The sequence below is a fragment of the Tupaia chinensis genome, unplaced genomic scaffold, assembly GCF_000334495.1.
Source record: "Tupaia chinensis unplaced genomic scaffold, TupChi_1.0 Scaffold000388_1, whole genome shotgun sequence".
Lineage (NCBI taxonomy): Eukaryota > Metazoa > Chordata > Mammalia > Scandentia > Tupaiidae > Tupaia > Tupaia belangeri.
The window spans coordinates 2910611-2925974 of record NW_006159890.1 but is presented as its reverse complement, the minus strand read 5'-3'; the positions used below and the strand labels follow the sequence as shown (position 1 = coordinate 2925974).

Genomic DNA, 15364 nt, shown 5'->3' with positions numbered 1-15364 from the left:
ATAGAGTCTTTATGCTGTGATCCAACCCTAGCGTCAGCCCCCCCAGCTCACAGGAACCTACTCATATGCCCAGTGTGTACAGGGACATCTTAGGACACAGACCCAGGACCTTTTCCTGTGGGCCCAGCATCCTGAGCACTGCATTAGCTCTACATCTCTGTCTGGCCCTGGGTAAACTGTATTTTAAAGAGATAACATTCCCAAAGCAAAACTAAAGAAGAGTATGGACACTCTACAAGAGAGCATAGATTTAAATTTTACAAGATTTAATGGTGTTAAAATTTAATTTTCATTGGGTACTTTTGAGTTTATCAGGAATAAAAGAGAGGAAGATTACGTGTTATACTAATGCACAAAAATGTAGCAAGACAAGGATGGAAAGGGAAGCACATGTTTTCCGAGACTGCAAGGTAGGATACAGAGCTCCTGTAAATATAGAGGGAAGTACATGAAAAGTAACTCAAGAGGGAGAAAAGAACTTTTCATCAGATTTCTGTCCCTAGAAAATCAAATTTTGCCTTTACAACATATTAGACAGCACATGGGAATGACCCCGCTGCCTAGTGGTTAAGGTAGACGATCCCACATGGCTGACCATGGTTTGAATGCTGGCCCCAGAGGCTTTGAAGACATGCTGGGCACATGTGTATATCCAAAAATCCTGACAGGGAACCAGCAGATAGCATAACAGCTACGTCACTGGACTCTCACATGACCGACCACGGCTGGAGTCCTGGACCTGGCAGCTTGAAACTCATGCCAGACACGTGTGTGCATGCCCAAAATCCTGAGAGGAGAATGGAGGAGAAGGGATTGTGGCATGTCCATCTTCCTTGGGGGGTGTGATTTCTCACTTTCTGCCTCTGATTGTTCTTAGGGTATGTGCACACACACTCTGTTACAAAAATCTCTCTCTTAAAAAAGTAAATTCTGACAGGCTGAAAGAAGAGAAGGGATTTTAGCATAACCATACCCCATTGGGATGGTGCTTTATCTTCCCCTACCCAATGAGCACATGCATCCTCTGGCAACTTAAAAAAAAAATTAGCAAATATTTTTGAAACTAAGCAAATAGTCCATTAAGATAACAGACCAAGAAGGAAGATAGAAATCCAATAGAATTAAATGGAATTCAGCCATCAAAGGTCAATTTAAAGCTTTAAATTTCTTCCCTTTTTTTTCCTTCTTACTTCTTTTAGAATTATATTCCCTCCATTTTCTTTTAATTGTCTCTTCTGTTTCCTAATATTGTCTGGGAAGAATAGTTTTCTGCCTAATATTTACTGGTCATATAGATAATGGTTTATAATAGAGCCAAACATAAATCTTCCTTCCTCGAGGTGATTCTTACAATGAAAGCTCTAAAAGGCAGACCCTTAAGTAGTAAATAAATAAATGCCATAGATTTTAATAAAGGCAACCATTCATGAATTTGTTTTACTGAATAAACATTACTACTTTTATTTAATAAACATTTCTACTTCTATAAATACTCTTGTTTAGACTTTTGAGTCCTTTACATAATATCTGAGATATGAAATTGTGCACAAGTATGCACTCCATCATGAATGAAAAATAACTTTAAAAAGACCTTGTTTTTATTAAGCTTGAATTTTAAGTAACATTTTGGAAAAAAATACATACCCCCCCCCGACACACACAATTCTCTATCTTCTACCCTGAAATTACTATCATCCTGTAGTTTTTTTTTCTGTAAGCATACATATTTATTTACATGATTGAAAATGCAATATATACACAGTTATGTGTTCTAGATCGTTCTTTTTGGTTTATATTAAAAACATTTCTCAGACGTGCTAACTGATCTTCTTAACATTTATTTTAATTGCTGTGGTGCATTTTCTTAAGTAGATAGACCACATTATAATAAATCATTATCTGGTTGTTGGACTTTTTTTTTTTGCTGTCAACTAATGTGGTTTTGAAAGTAAGAAACTAATGGACAGATGTAATATATCCATGTAATATATCCAATGAATGCCAAATTTTCATTTTAGATTAATAATAACTTCAAAAAATTTTTTGGCTATTACCTGTTTTCTTCTAAATTGCGCTTATGAAGATGTCACTCCTTTTCCCTACTCATGAATCAAGACTTATAATCACTATGTAGTTAAGGTTAACAACAATGTATTGTGTGGGCTGGAGGCCTGAATCACTGGGTTTCCAAGAATAAAAGCCTGAGAACAGTTCAAGGCCATGTTCTCACCACGGCCATTTCTCCCCACCCCCGGAGAGATTTTGCTATAGGGCGCCTGTGCTAGCCAGACAGACAGAGAGAGACAGAGTCAGAAAGCAAGAAATCACCCCACAGGGGGATGGCCACGCCGAAATCCCTTCTCCTCCATTCTCCTCTTGGGATCTTGGGCACACATGCACACGCGCCCGGCATGAGTTTTAAGCCACTGGGTCCAGGACGCGAACCATGGTCGACTACATGGGAGTCCAGCGACACAGCCATTACACCAACTGCTGGTCCCACCACGACCTTTTAAGAGGTTTATAAGGATAAAAAATCAAAGAGCCAGAAAAGATCATGCCCCATGTCTTGATCTAACCTCAAGTCCTCATTTTTATCAGGCTGATTTTGCCCACCAGGACCTTTTAATAGGTTTATAAGGATAAAAAAATCAGAGAGCCAGAAAAGATCATGCCCCATGTCTTGATCTAACCTCAAGTCCTCATTTTTATCAGGCTGATTTTGTGACAGATGTAGTCTATGAAACCAATTTAGGGTGCCTACTCATTTGCATGAAGGGATACATTTGAAAAACGTACAAATGATTTTTTTTTTTCCGGAGAGGTTTTATTTTTGCTATAGGGTGTGTGCACTTGCCAGAAAGACAGAGAGAGATAAAAGAGACAGCAAGAGAGAAATCACCCCCCTGGGGGGGGGGTGGCCACACTGCAATCCCTTCTCCTCCATTCTCCTCTTGGGATCTTGGGCACACATGCACATACTCCTGGCATGAGTTTAAGCCATCAGGTCCGGGTCTTGAACCATGGTCAACTACATAGGAGTCCAGCAACATAGCCCATTATGCCAACTGTTGGTCCCACAAATAATTTTTATAGGCTAGTTGTGTATCTGTTTCCTATACTGTTTGATGTTCATAAAATATCTCCAATATCCACCTTGACTTTGAGTAAGTCTTTGGTTACAACTAAATCAAAAAATGGTTTTGAAAGACATACTCCACTCGAGACCAGTAAGTGAATAATTTCTATTGTCTTTTTTTATCACTAATCTTTTCCCAAGGTTTTCTGTGAAGATTTTTTCCCTGCATCAGGTACAAATAGTTCTTGAACATGCTTTCAAAGACAAGTTGACTCAATATTGAATATTTCTTTTATATTATTTTTACCTTAATATAATATTCTATTTGGGATAATATTGTTCTCTGCTATATTTTGTGTATACAATTTTGTAATTAAAGAGTAAATACGTTCAAATGGCTATTTCAAAGTTTTAAATCACTGAAATAATTTATGTCTACTTCTAATAATTCTGTAAGGTCAGTATTATTATGCCATTCTGCCCATGAAGGAAACTGGTGAAAACGATGGAGGTGACTTCCCTAAGTTTAATCAGTACATGCATGCGCATCTAGGCCTGAAATTCATGCCATGTGACCCAAATCATACCCTTTGTAAGTGGAATATCTCTTACCAGATGACAATTTAAATTTGCATAATGTAACAGTCATTGCTTCTTGTCAATATGTTTTCCAATACTCATAAATTTATACAGTATTCTGTCATCAATGATCTGAAGCAACTGTAACTGGATTCAGAATTCTTTCATTAACTCTAGTGACTTATCTTTGGTTAATTACTAAAGGTTAAAATGGTTCCAGAAATTAACAAAGCCCATTTTGAATTATTTAAAATATATGTGCGTTTTCTATAGGTAAAACACCTCTGGCATTTTTTTCTTTATTAATAAAAGCTTACTTATCACTTAAGATTATGAACTGCACAGTGTTCTTTCTAACTATTGAAATAAATGGTTGGGGGGCCAGCAGGTGGTGTGGTGATTAAAAACAGTGGACTCCCACGTGGCTGATCAGTGTTCAAGTCCAGGACCTGTTGGCTTGCTTTCTCACTTTCTCTCTCTCTCTCTCACTCTGTCCCTCTCTGGTCAAATTCAAAGTAAATAAATAAATAAAGTAACATTAAACAAAAATGATTCTTAAAAAAAAGAAAAAAATGGTTGGACTTAAATGACTAATATATCAGAAATTGAAAATATTCTCCGAGGATATGCAGTATAATTTCAGGTATACATCTCCTTTACTCTACTTGGAAGAGAGTAAATATTTATCCTTGCTCTTAGTAATATGCAATGTCCTGCATTTAGAGTTGTCCTTGCTCCTTTGAAGAAAAATTTCATTGAATGCTATAAATTACTGGATAGTATATAAAAGATAAAATTTAGAATAGCCACTTAAGTCTACTATTTAGTAATACTCTTCATCCCCTGGAGCCATGGATAAGCACTTAGAACAATCACAGTAAGACAGAACTTTGCATAAAGTTGTTTAAGGTCGAAAACACATAATTAGAGACCGCAAACCAGTCAGAAAAGGATCACAATATGAGGTGGATAGATGTCAGTTATTAAGCTGTTGTTTCTCAGCTTCGGACCCACTCTGAGTTACAGTGGGGGTTGAGACTCTCTAAATCACATTTCTGCAGAGAGTCCAGCTGGCTTTCTCCTAGTCTCACCCAATAAAGAACCAAAGATAAAGACTGCAAGGTTAGAACAGGAAAATAGGTCCTGCTCCTTCTTGTTTTGCTTTTTGCTTTGGATTTCTGCTCTTGTCAACATTACCCTATTCTTTTGTTTTGTTTTGTTTTTGTAGTAGGGCATGTGTGCCCATCAGAGACAGACAGTGAGAGAAAGGGGAAGTGAGAAGTCACCTCCTCCATTCAGCGGGGATGGTCATGCCACAATCCCTTTTCCTTTATTATCTGTTTGGGATTTGGGGCCCCCATGCATATGCACCTGACTTGTTTTTCAATCCACTGGGTCTGGAACTCAGAGCGCAGTCAGCCACGTGTGATATAGCGCCACCTGCTGGCCCCAACATTACCCTATTCTTGTTTCTTCACTCTGACAATAGCAATTCATTCTAAGAGCAGCCAATCCAGTTTGAGTAATTTTGCAAGACTTTGCAGAATGGCCTCTTCACACTGCCTCAAAGACCCCAGTACCAATCAGCCCACAGCCCCTGTTCAGGAGTTCCAGCCCCTTTGAGCTCAGATACAGCAGCATCAGCGGAACCCAACTTTATGCTTGGCTCTGTGAGGCCCTTTTTCTACAGGAAATTTTGAAAATCCCAACCTCTTCTTCTTCTTTTTTTTTTTTTTTAACTCCAGCCCTAGAGGTGGTAGTTGCTTCTTGCATTTACTAGCTTCATTATTGCATAGTGTTTACTTTGTGCCTTTTTAGTTTCTTAATACCTAGCTAGCAAGTTTTTCTACACAGTTATTCCTATGAAAACTAACTAGTGAAATTGTTGTTTCCCAGATTTAAACAAATTAACATGGGGCTAACAGAACTGAGTTCTCGTTCTCTCTCTCTCTCCCACTCTCTAGGTAAGTGTGTCTAGTTGCAGAAGGAGTGCTCTGAGAGCAGGGGAAGGAAAACAATGAAAACAACGACCCACTGGTATCACAATAGACTGCGTGGAACAGCAACTGACAGCCAGCTAAGTCTTAGGGACTTTCTGTATGACTGTCAGTGTAGGAAACACACGCACCATCTTTGTTGATGGTACTGTTAACTGGTACTCGTAGTTAACATTGATTAAGCACTAAAATATACCAGGCATAATCCTGAGCATTAGCCATATGTTACCTCGTTCAACTATCACAACAATTTTATGAATTAGGAATTAAATTCTGATTTGCCTAACAGATGAGATAACAGCTTTTGTAATATAATTTGTCCAAGTTTCTACCACTACTAAACAGAGAAAAAAAAATTAACCATAAATACAATCAGAGCGTAACTTACAAGGATCTACTGTGTCTAAGACTTAGCAGGGTCTCTGTATGCTATTTATCTTGTCTAGACTCTCCATTCTGTTTTCCTTTCATTGGTTTCTATGTTTACAGGAAACTCTTGAGTAAATCCGCTGTTGGCAGATGCTTATGTCTTTCTTAGCCAAGTGGGAAAAAAATGGAAAATAAACTTATGAGCGTGCAGACTGCTCCAACGGTCTGTTAGCAACACAGCCATACTGATCTATTGCGCACTTAAAAGCCAAACAGATTGTACGTACGACAAACACATGCTTTTGAAAACTGGTTACCTTTTTTGTACAGTAGAGAGTTCTCTGAAAGCTACAAGCTCCATGGTGATTTGATGTTTAAAGGCCCTTGTTCATTCATAGGTGAGGTTACCCATGGATCTATCTATCTAACGATTTTTTGAGCTATCATTTATAAACAGTAAAATGTAGATCTTGGCTTCCTTGTAAATATGAAAAAAACTGATAACCTGAATTGCCCAAAGCTACAAAACTCGTTACCAGAACTTGGGTTTTCTATATTCTAGAATGATACTCCATTTTAGGTAGAGTTTTTTTTTTTTTTTTTTTTAATGTGAAAAGAATTCACATGATAGAAAAGAGTTAAGAAAAGATGCAAAAATGGTTCACATTGACAGACTGCAAGACAATGTATAATAATCGAAACCTTATATATAGCAATTAAAATAGTGTTCTGCACTGTGGGGGGGAAAATTTAGGTAGAGTTTTTTTTTTTTTTTTTTTAATGTGAAAAGAATTAACATGATAGAAAAGAGTTAAGAAAAGATGCAAAAATGGTTCACATTGACAGACTGCAAGACAATGTATAATAATCGAAACCTTATATATAGCAATTAAAATAGTGTTCTGCACTGTGGGGGGGAAAAAGAAGCTATGCCTTTAAAATTGTCCAAAACAAAAGTTTTCAAGCAGTGTAAAGGCTGTGTAAAAGTTGTATTTTCTTAATAGTAAATGGATCATTTTAATGCTGCAAAATGTTCACATCACTTTTAGGACATAATTTAAGCTATTTGATATTTAAAATAAAATATATTTTGCAGATATTATAAAATAATTTGAGAAAAATCATTTGTAAAACATTAATTTTTGTTATAAGGGGGTAACCAGAGAAATAAGTTGCTTAACTTAGAAATTTGAGCATCACAGTAACGAAGGTGCGTTTCTGAGTCTCACTCCCACATAGGCTAAGCCGTGTCTGATGTTGGTTCCCTTAAGTCTTGCATATTCATGTAGTTGGTTCTTGATACTAACTGGTTCCCTAGGTTATGACTAGTTCTGGTACTAATGAGCTGGGTCGGTGAATTCTGGAAAATGACTGCATCTAAACTAATGAGATAAATTAATAATCCAAACTGAATATTCACCGTGTGCAAGGCTCACTGACATTTCCTGAGGATACAAACGAGCAGAATGGAGCATGGTGGTTGTCCTCCTGGCGGGAGGAGTGCAGATGTGATTCAAGTGCTGTCACTGCAGAAAGAAATATGGCCAAGCCAATTAGGGAGAAGTGCTGCGAAGGATCAGCACTGAGCGCTGAGAGGGGAGCAGTAAGTCTGACTTAATCTGAGGGTGGCATTTGTGCTGAGAGGTGGAGGATGAAGTCAAGTGAACTGGGCCATGGAGGGACCTATGAGGGGATGGAACAACAAGAGCGGGCCTGAGGTCAGAAACAACGCGTGTTCTTGTGGAGCTGAAAGGATCCCTGTGGCCGCAGCGGAGAGAATAAGACCATTTCAGGATCACAGAGGTTCTGCCCCCTTTAAAACATCTTTTGAAAACTGTTCATCTATGTTTCCATTTTTATATTTTGAGAGTTTTGCTTAAGGAGTACTTATACTGAAATGTTTAACATATATTTATTTTTGTTTGTTTGGGTTCTTTTTGGCCTAATGATTATTTATTGCCAGTCTTCTTTTTGCACATCTCTGATAAGTAAGAATTTCGGTTACCAATGTTTAGTTAAATGACACCAGTTTTCCAACCACACACATCAAATTCCGTTCATAAAACATAAAATACTTGTAAGTTCACAAATCCAAACCTTGCTAGTAGCTTTTTCCACAAATGACTATGGAATAACAAGTGTTCATCATGATCAGTGACTAAGGGCATCATTTGTTTCAAAATCTGCAGTAATTGGTCACCATTCATCCATTAGTTAGTTCATATAGGACAGCACTGTGGAGTTAGAATGATCCTTCTTCTCCTGGTGATAAACCCATGTGGCATCTTATACAAATGGGTAATCATGAGAGGGAACTGGTCAATTAAGATGAAAGTGTAACAAAAAATTAAAAAGTGAAAACACTAGAAGTGAAATTCAAAGAAATAAATAAAATTATCGAGAAAACAGTTGACCAGAAGGATGTTGGTACCCCTCCATTTGCCATTCCAGAGGCTCTAAATGTGGAGCCAAACCAACAGAAAAAAGGCAAACTTATAGACATAAATGAAGAAAGTGTCTGTGATGTGATGAGAAGGGCTGAAAATACTAAAATCAAGAGAAAGTCGCAACAGTAGGTGGCATGGTGGTTAAAGCACTGGACAGCCTTATGCCTGAGCACAGTTCAAGTTCCCGACCAGTCACTTAAAATCATTTGGGGTGGGGGGACGAGCAGATGGCATATGGTTATGTTGCTGGCCTCCCATGTAGTTGACCACAATTCAATCCTAGACCCGGCAGCTTAAAACTCATGCCAGCTGTGTATTCCTGGGTGCCCCAAATCCGGAGAGAACAGAGGAGAAGGGATTGCAGCATGGCCACCCCCTCTGCCCCAGGGGTGGGGGTGATTTCTCACTTTCTGTCTTTCTGACTGTCTCTTTCTCTCTAGTGACTGCACATACCCTTTACCAAAAAACAAACAAACACACAAAACAAAACAAACCTCTTTTAAAAAATCGTGTTCGTGGGACCAGTGGATGCCATAGTGGTTTTTTCGCTGAACTCCTTCATGGCTGATTGTGGCCTAGTGGCTTAAAAATCACATGGAGCCAGTGTGTGGCATGGGAGTTTTTCTTTCTTTAAAAATAAAAAAAAAATCATGCTAGGCATGTGTGCACATGTGTCCAAGGTCCCAGAAGGAGAATGGAGGAGAATGGATTGTAGCATGGTCATCTACCTTGGGAGGGGATTTCTCACTTTTCCTCTCACTGTTTCTCTCTTTGGTGAGTGCACATGCCCTAAAGCAGAAATATCTAAAAGAAAAGAGAAAAAAATCATGCTGAGGGGCCAGCAGTTATGTCGATGGACTCTCACATGGCCTACCATGGTTCTAGTACCAGACCCTTGGCTTAAAATTCACACTACACATGTGTGTGTACATGTCCAAGATCCCAGGAGGAGAAGGGATCGCGGTATGGCTATCCACAACCCCCCGTCCTGGGTGGGGGATTTCTCTCTTTTTCCCTCTCACTTTCTCTGTCTCTCTCTGGTGAGTACACATACCCTAATGCAAAAAACCTCTAAAAAAGATGATGCCAGGCATGTGTGCACATGCCCAAAATCCCAAGAGAAGAGTGGAGAAGGGACTGCAGTGTGGCCAACCTCCGCTGTGCCAGGTTTTTCTCACTTTTCCTCTCTTTGTATCTCTCTGTCTCTCTCCCCTCTGGTGAGTGCATACGCCCTAAAACAAAACAAAACACTTTTAAAAAAGGGAAAGTAACACCAGTGACAGAGCAGCACATTGAGGTGCCCTAAAATAAAACAAAAAAAAAACAAAACACTTTTAAAAAAGGGATAGTAACACCAGTGACAGAGCAGCACATTGAGGAAATGGCAGAGATAGCTCACAACATAGCTAAAACGCTGAAGCTGATCCCGTCCTAGAAAGGTGTATCACCATTCACCAGTGCATAAAACAGACACTGGCCCATATCTTAAATTATATGATGAGAAGAAGGCATCCACTGTTCAAATAACTCTTGATAAGTTTGGTTTTGTTTTTGCTGGAGATTACATGCACTTGCCAGGGAGAGAGAGAGAGACAGAGTCAGAAAGTGAGGGAGAGGTGAACGCACCCTTCATGGGGAAGGGCCACTGTCACTCTCTCTTTGCAGGATTCTGGGCACATACTTTTGTTTCTCAAATACAGGTCCAGGCCTTATGCCATTGGTCAGCCATGTGGGGAACAGCTGCCTTAACCATCAGTCCACAGAATCAGCCCTTGATAAGATTTTTTAAACAAAGAAATAAAACACACTAATTCTCATTATTTTTATTGTTCAAATTACAGTATACTGTAGATAAACTATTAGCTTTACTATAGTCCCCTATGTATTTATAGGAAAGAGAGGTAAAGAGTTATTAATGTTTTGACAAAACATTTGAAAGGTTATGGGACAATCCTATTTTTCCCACTGATGAATAACAATACTTTCCATGGTTTCAGCTTGCACTGTCACTTTTATAGCCTAAGCAATCATGCAAGACAGGACTGGTCTCTACCTTTTATTTAATATCATCCATATAACACTGTGAACATGTCATGAAGTCAAATGGGTTTTAGAAAATTGGAGTCATTTTCTGAGCTTACAAAACCAATCATGAAGAATTCTAGATCAACAATATATCTGAAAAATAATAGTTAAGTTTTTATATTATACAAATATTAGACTTAAACACTTCAAAAGTCACAAACTCTAAGATCCAATATACTTCAGTAAGTATAATAAAAATGGAAAAAAATCTGTCTGCATTATATTTTATTAGGACTTGGCAAAGTATTTTTTAAAATTATTTTTATTTGACTTTTTAATTTTACTCGCTCATTTATTTTAATTTGATTAGAGAGAGACACAGAGAGAGAAAAAAAGAGCGAGAGGGGAAAGTGAGAAAGCAAGTTACCAGGTCCAGGACTCAAACTGTGGTCTGCCACGTGCGAGTGTCCAGCACCTTAACTACCATGCCACCTGCTGGTCCCCCGGCAAAGTATTTTTAAATTTTTAACTATAAAAATATTACTTCAAACACATCAACTATGAGTACCCATGAATGCAGTGCAAAAAATAGTTCAAAGATAAATCCTTGGAAAGCAAAGATGAAAAAAATCACATACCGATTGTAGAAATCATCTCTGTAGTAATCGTAGTCAAAGACATAGCCACTAAGGAGGAAAACAAAAAAGTTAGTTGGCATTTATTTGAACATTAATTTTAATATTAATTTATGATGTTATAGGGAGAAATTTATGTTACTTTTTCAATACATATTTTTCAACGTAATTATGTATCCAAGGGGCTTTATAAGATGTCTAATTTGATATAATGTCATGTTATTATTACTTGTTTGATAATGTAGAGACTGATGATGGCTTGTGCAATGTGGAGTGGAAGATGAGAGCAGGTAGCAAAATAAGTATTTTTTAACAAGTATTTAAAAGTGAGTGAACATTTTCCCCAGGCAAGATAGGTTGTTGGGAAAGACATGACATAGTTTGCTATGCAAAAATGTGTTCTGACTTTCCAGACAACCCAATAAAATGTAATTGTCCTTCTTTCCTAAGGTAAGTGCAATGAGGTTAAACAATAAACAAAAAAAAACACACTGAAATAAGATAAATGGGAAAGCATAATGATTCATTCATTGCAAGAATGGAACTAGAAATTGGAATGTCGTTTCCTTACAATTCAACATTTTTTCCATTCTAAAAACTATCACTTCAATACTTTCAATAAAGAAAACCAAAAGATTGGCCTTGCCAACAATAAAAATATTTTAGGGCATTTAAATAGGAATTAATAAACACATTTCAATGACACTTTATAATAACTAAGTTTCAGAAGGGAATATATAACAAAAGTTGCCTCCATTTATTTGTATAGTTGTTTGAGTTTACAAAGCATTTTAACCTTATTTTAAATTTTTTTGGGGGGGAGTGGGGGAGGTTTCTGCTATAGGGCACGTGCACTCACCAGAAAAGACAGAGAGAGACAGAGAGACAGAAAGCGAGAAATCACCCTCCAGGGGAGATGGCCATGCCACAATCCCTTCTCCATTCTCCTCTCGGGATCTTGGGCACACGTGCACACGTGCCCACTGTGAGTTTAAGCCACTGGGTCTGGGACTCGGACCACGGTCGACGACATGGGAGTGCAGCAACATAGCCATTATGCCAACTGCTGGTGTCTTACAAAGCATTTTATATGTACTTTAATTTTAGTCCCCAAATAACTCTTTAGGATTGTGTAGCTTGAAGAAACTAAAGTACAAAAGATATAAGTGACTTGCTCTGATTTGTATTACTAGGTGACAGAGTTGAGATTTCAGAAAAAAAAAAACCTTCTGGATCTGTTTCTGGAGATTTTTTTGTTTTTGCTATAGGGCACGTGCACTTGCCACAGAGACAGAGAAATAGTGAGAAATCAGCCCCCAGGGAAGATAGCCACACAGCAATCCATTCTCCTCCATTATCCTCTCTGGATTGTAGGCATGCCTGCACACATGCTCAGTGTCAGTTCCAAGCCCCAGGTCCAGGACTCAGACTGTGGTTGGTCATGTGGAAGTCCAGGACATAACTATTGCACCATCTGCGGATCCTTGTTTCTGGAGCTTTTTTGGTAGCATCGCACAATCCTTCTCAACCTCGAAGAAATCTTAGACTGATTGTGACTGGAGTATTCATTTTATAAGCAAGTAATTTTTAATGTTTATTGTGGTAAAATATACATAAGATTTGCCATTATATCCATTTTTGGGTATACAATTCAGTGACCTTAAGTACATCCATAATATTATGCAAACATCACCACCAGTTCAAGAACTTGTAATCATCCCAAACAAAAGCTCTACACCCAGTCATCAATACCTTCCACATCCCTCCCTACTTGTGATAAAAACCTTTATTCTATTTTCTGTCTCTATAAATTTGCCTAGTGTAGGTACCTCACAAAGTGGAATCATACAATATTTGTCCTTTTTGTGTCTGGTTTATTTTCACTTAGTGCAATTTTTTAAGTTTTATCCAGGTTGTAGCACATAGCAGAATTTTATTACCTTTTAAGGCTAATATTGCAGTGTGTGTGTGTGTGTGTGTGTGTGTGTGTATGTGTAACATTAACATTTTTAGACTGTCTATTCTTCTGTACACATTATCAACAGATAGCTTTTCATTTTGTTGTCTGTTAGATATTTTTTCCCTAATCCCCTACTTTCCACCTCCTATTGCCCCCTACCATTATAGTTACCTAATAAAAATAGGCAGTTGGTCGATGTGATTAGAACATCTGTGTTTGCCCGGACCAGCAGTTAGCGCCATGGCTATGTCGCTGGACTCCCATGTAGTCGACTGTGATTTGAGTCCTGGACCTGGGAGATTAAACTCACGCCAGGCATGTGTGCATATGTGCCCAAGATCCCGAGAAGAGAATAGAGGAGAAGGGATTGCGGCATGGCCATCCCCCCTGGGGGGTGGTTTTTTGCTTTCTGTCTCTTTCTGTCTTTCTGGCAAGCGCATGCGCCCTGTAGCAAAAATCTCTCAAAAAAAAAAAAAGAAAGAACATCTGTGTTTGCCAGCTAGCGCCGCCCTGCGATTACATCTTCCAACCTTTTCGTTTCTGCTATAGTGTGTATAGAGTGAAGACATTCTGTATATATTGAGTGAAGCCATACGATGGTTGTCTTTCATAGTCTGGCTTATTTTATTGTGATTCACTTACTTCTGCAGATAGCACGTGATTTGGTTATACTCACCAAACACTTTACTGGGAAGCTCAAGGTTAAAGTTATTAATGCTTTAAAAAATGATATTGTACCACATAAAGATGTACGACAATTAAGTATAAATCAGAAATTATAAAATAAAATTAAAAGGTATATAGAATAAAAAATTAAGCTATTTTTACATTTGATATGGCTCATGATTGTATCTTATATTTGACTATTGTTTAAGAAGATGAAATTGTATATCATTCACGTTTGTATAATAGAAACGAGGTTCTAAACAACCAACACAAAGAAAAAAAATGATCAAAACAGTGTATCAATTTTATTTTTCTCTACAGGGCGCGTGCGCTTGCCAGACAGACAGAGACATAGAGACAGAAAGCGAGAAATCACCTCCCAGGGGGGATGGCCACGCCGCAATCCCTTCTCCTCCATTCTCCTCTCGGGATCTTGAGCACGCACGCACACGCGCCCGGCGTGAATTTTAAGCCACCAAGTCCGGGACGCGAACTGTGGTCGACTACGTGGGAGTCCAGCGACATAGCCATTACCCTAACTGCTGGTCCCAAAACAGTGTATCATTTTAAGAACTCTTCCCTGACTTTGTTCATAAAACTTGGTATCTGGGGAAGAAAATGTTCTACTTATTGAAACCCTATTCTTGGTGATTTTACAATGCGTGATCCTATTTGATCCTAGTAAAAACCTATAAAAAGTATAGCAAATCTCTGAGGTCTAGAGATGCTAAATACCCAAGATTACACATAAGTATTACAGCAGAACAAAGTCATTTATCAACATTTGATTAAAGACAGGTGTATCAGGATCTGTACAATGCTCTTCGGTTTAGAAGAAAAATAGTTCCTTTTTTAACATGAATCTTACAGTTCAGTGGTGACCAACATGGCCTTAAATTTTCCTACAGCTTGAGGAAACTTTAGACAGGTTTGTTTCTTTCTGAATCTTCCCACAGGCTTTCCTTTACTTACAGCACTTAGTTTAGAAACTTGTAATTATAATTTCTTTCACCATGCCTTTGAGATGTAAATCTTCTCTCAGCCTCTGGTTAATTATTTTTTTTTATTTCATTTTCTTCTATACATTCAATCACATTATTTAGCTTACAAAATGAATATTTTAACAGGTGAGCATTTCTTCCTAGTACAGTTGATAAAACTATAAAATATCTTCAACAGAAAACACCACATTTCTTTGTCCCATTAATGCTTTGCCTCAGTGTCTTGTTATTTTTACAATCCCTTCTCTAAGAGCTGGGAACCATCCTTTGAAATGCAATCACCTAAAAAACGATAGGGCCCCTATCCCCCAGTTATCACATAGCAGCTTAACTAGGCGAGTACTAATTGGCAAACACAGATGTTCTAATCACTTCGACCCATCTCCCTATTTATTTTGCAAAAAATTATTTATCTTAATTGCACTTATTATGACTTAATTATATATATATATGTGTGTGTGTGTGTGTGTGTGTGTGTGTGTGTGTATACGCACACACACATATTATTTTTATGATTCTCCACTTCGACATTTTCAATGAACTGCTAGTTCTATAGCTATATATATATATGTGTGTGTGTGTGTGTGTGTGTGTGTGTGTGTGTGT

General features: G+C 38.0%; 1 protein-coding gene across 7 annotated transcripts in view; it reads right to left on the bottom strand.

Moving 5' to 3' along the window:
- The window catches only part of RALYL (RALY RNA binding protein like), an 824312-nt gene that overhangs the window by 93627 nt on the left and 715321 nt on the right, over positions 1-15364 (bottom strand). For all 7 annotated transcript variants that reach the window (XM_006153846.2, XM_006153845.2, XM_014589900.2 and 4 more), the window contains one exon: positions 11135-11182. In XM_006153846.2, coding sequence (XP_006153908.1) covers positions 11135-11182 — 48 coding nt within the window. The remainder of the gene's footprint in view (positions 1-11134; positions 11183-15364) is intronic.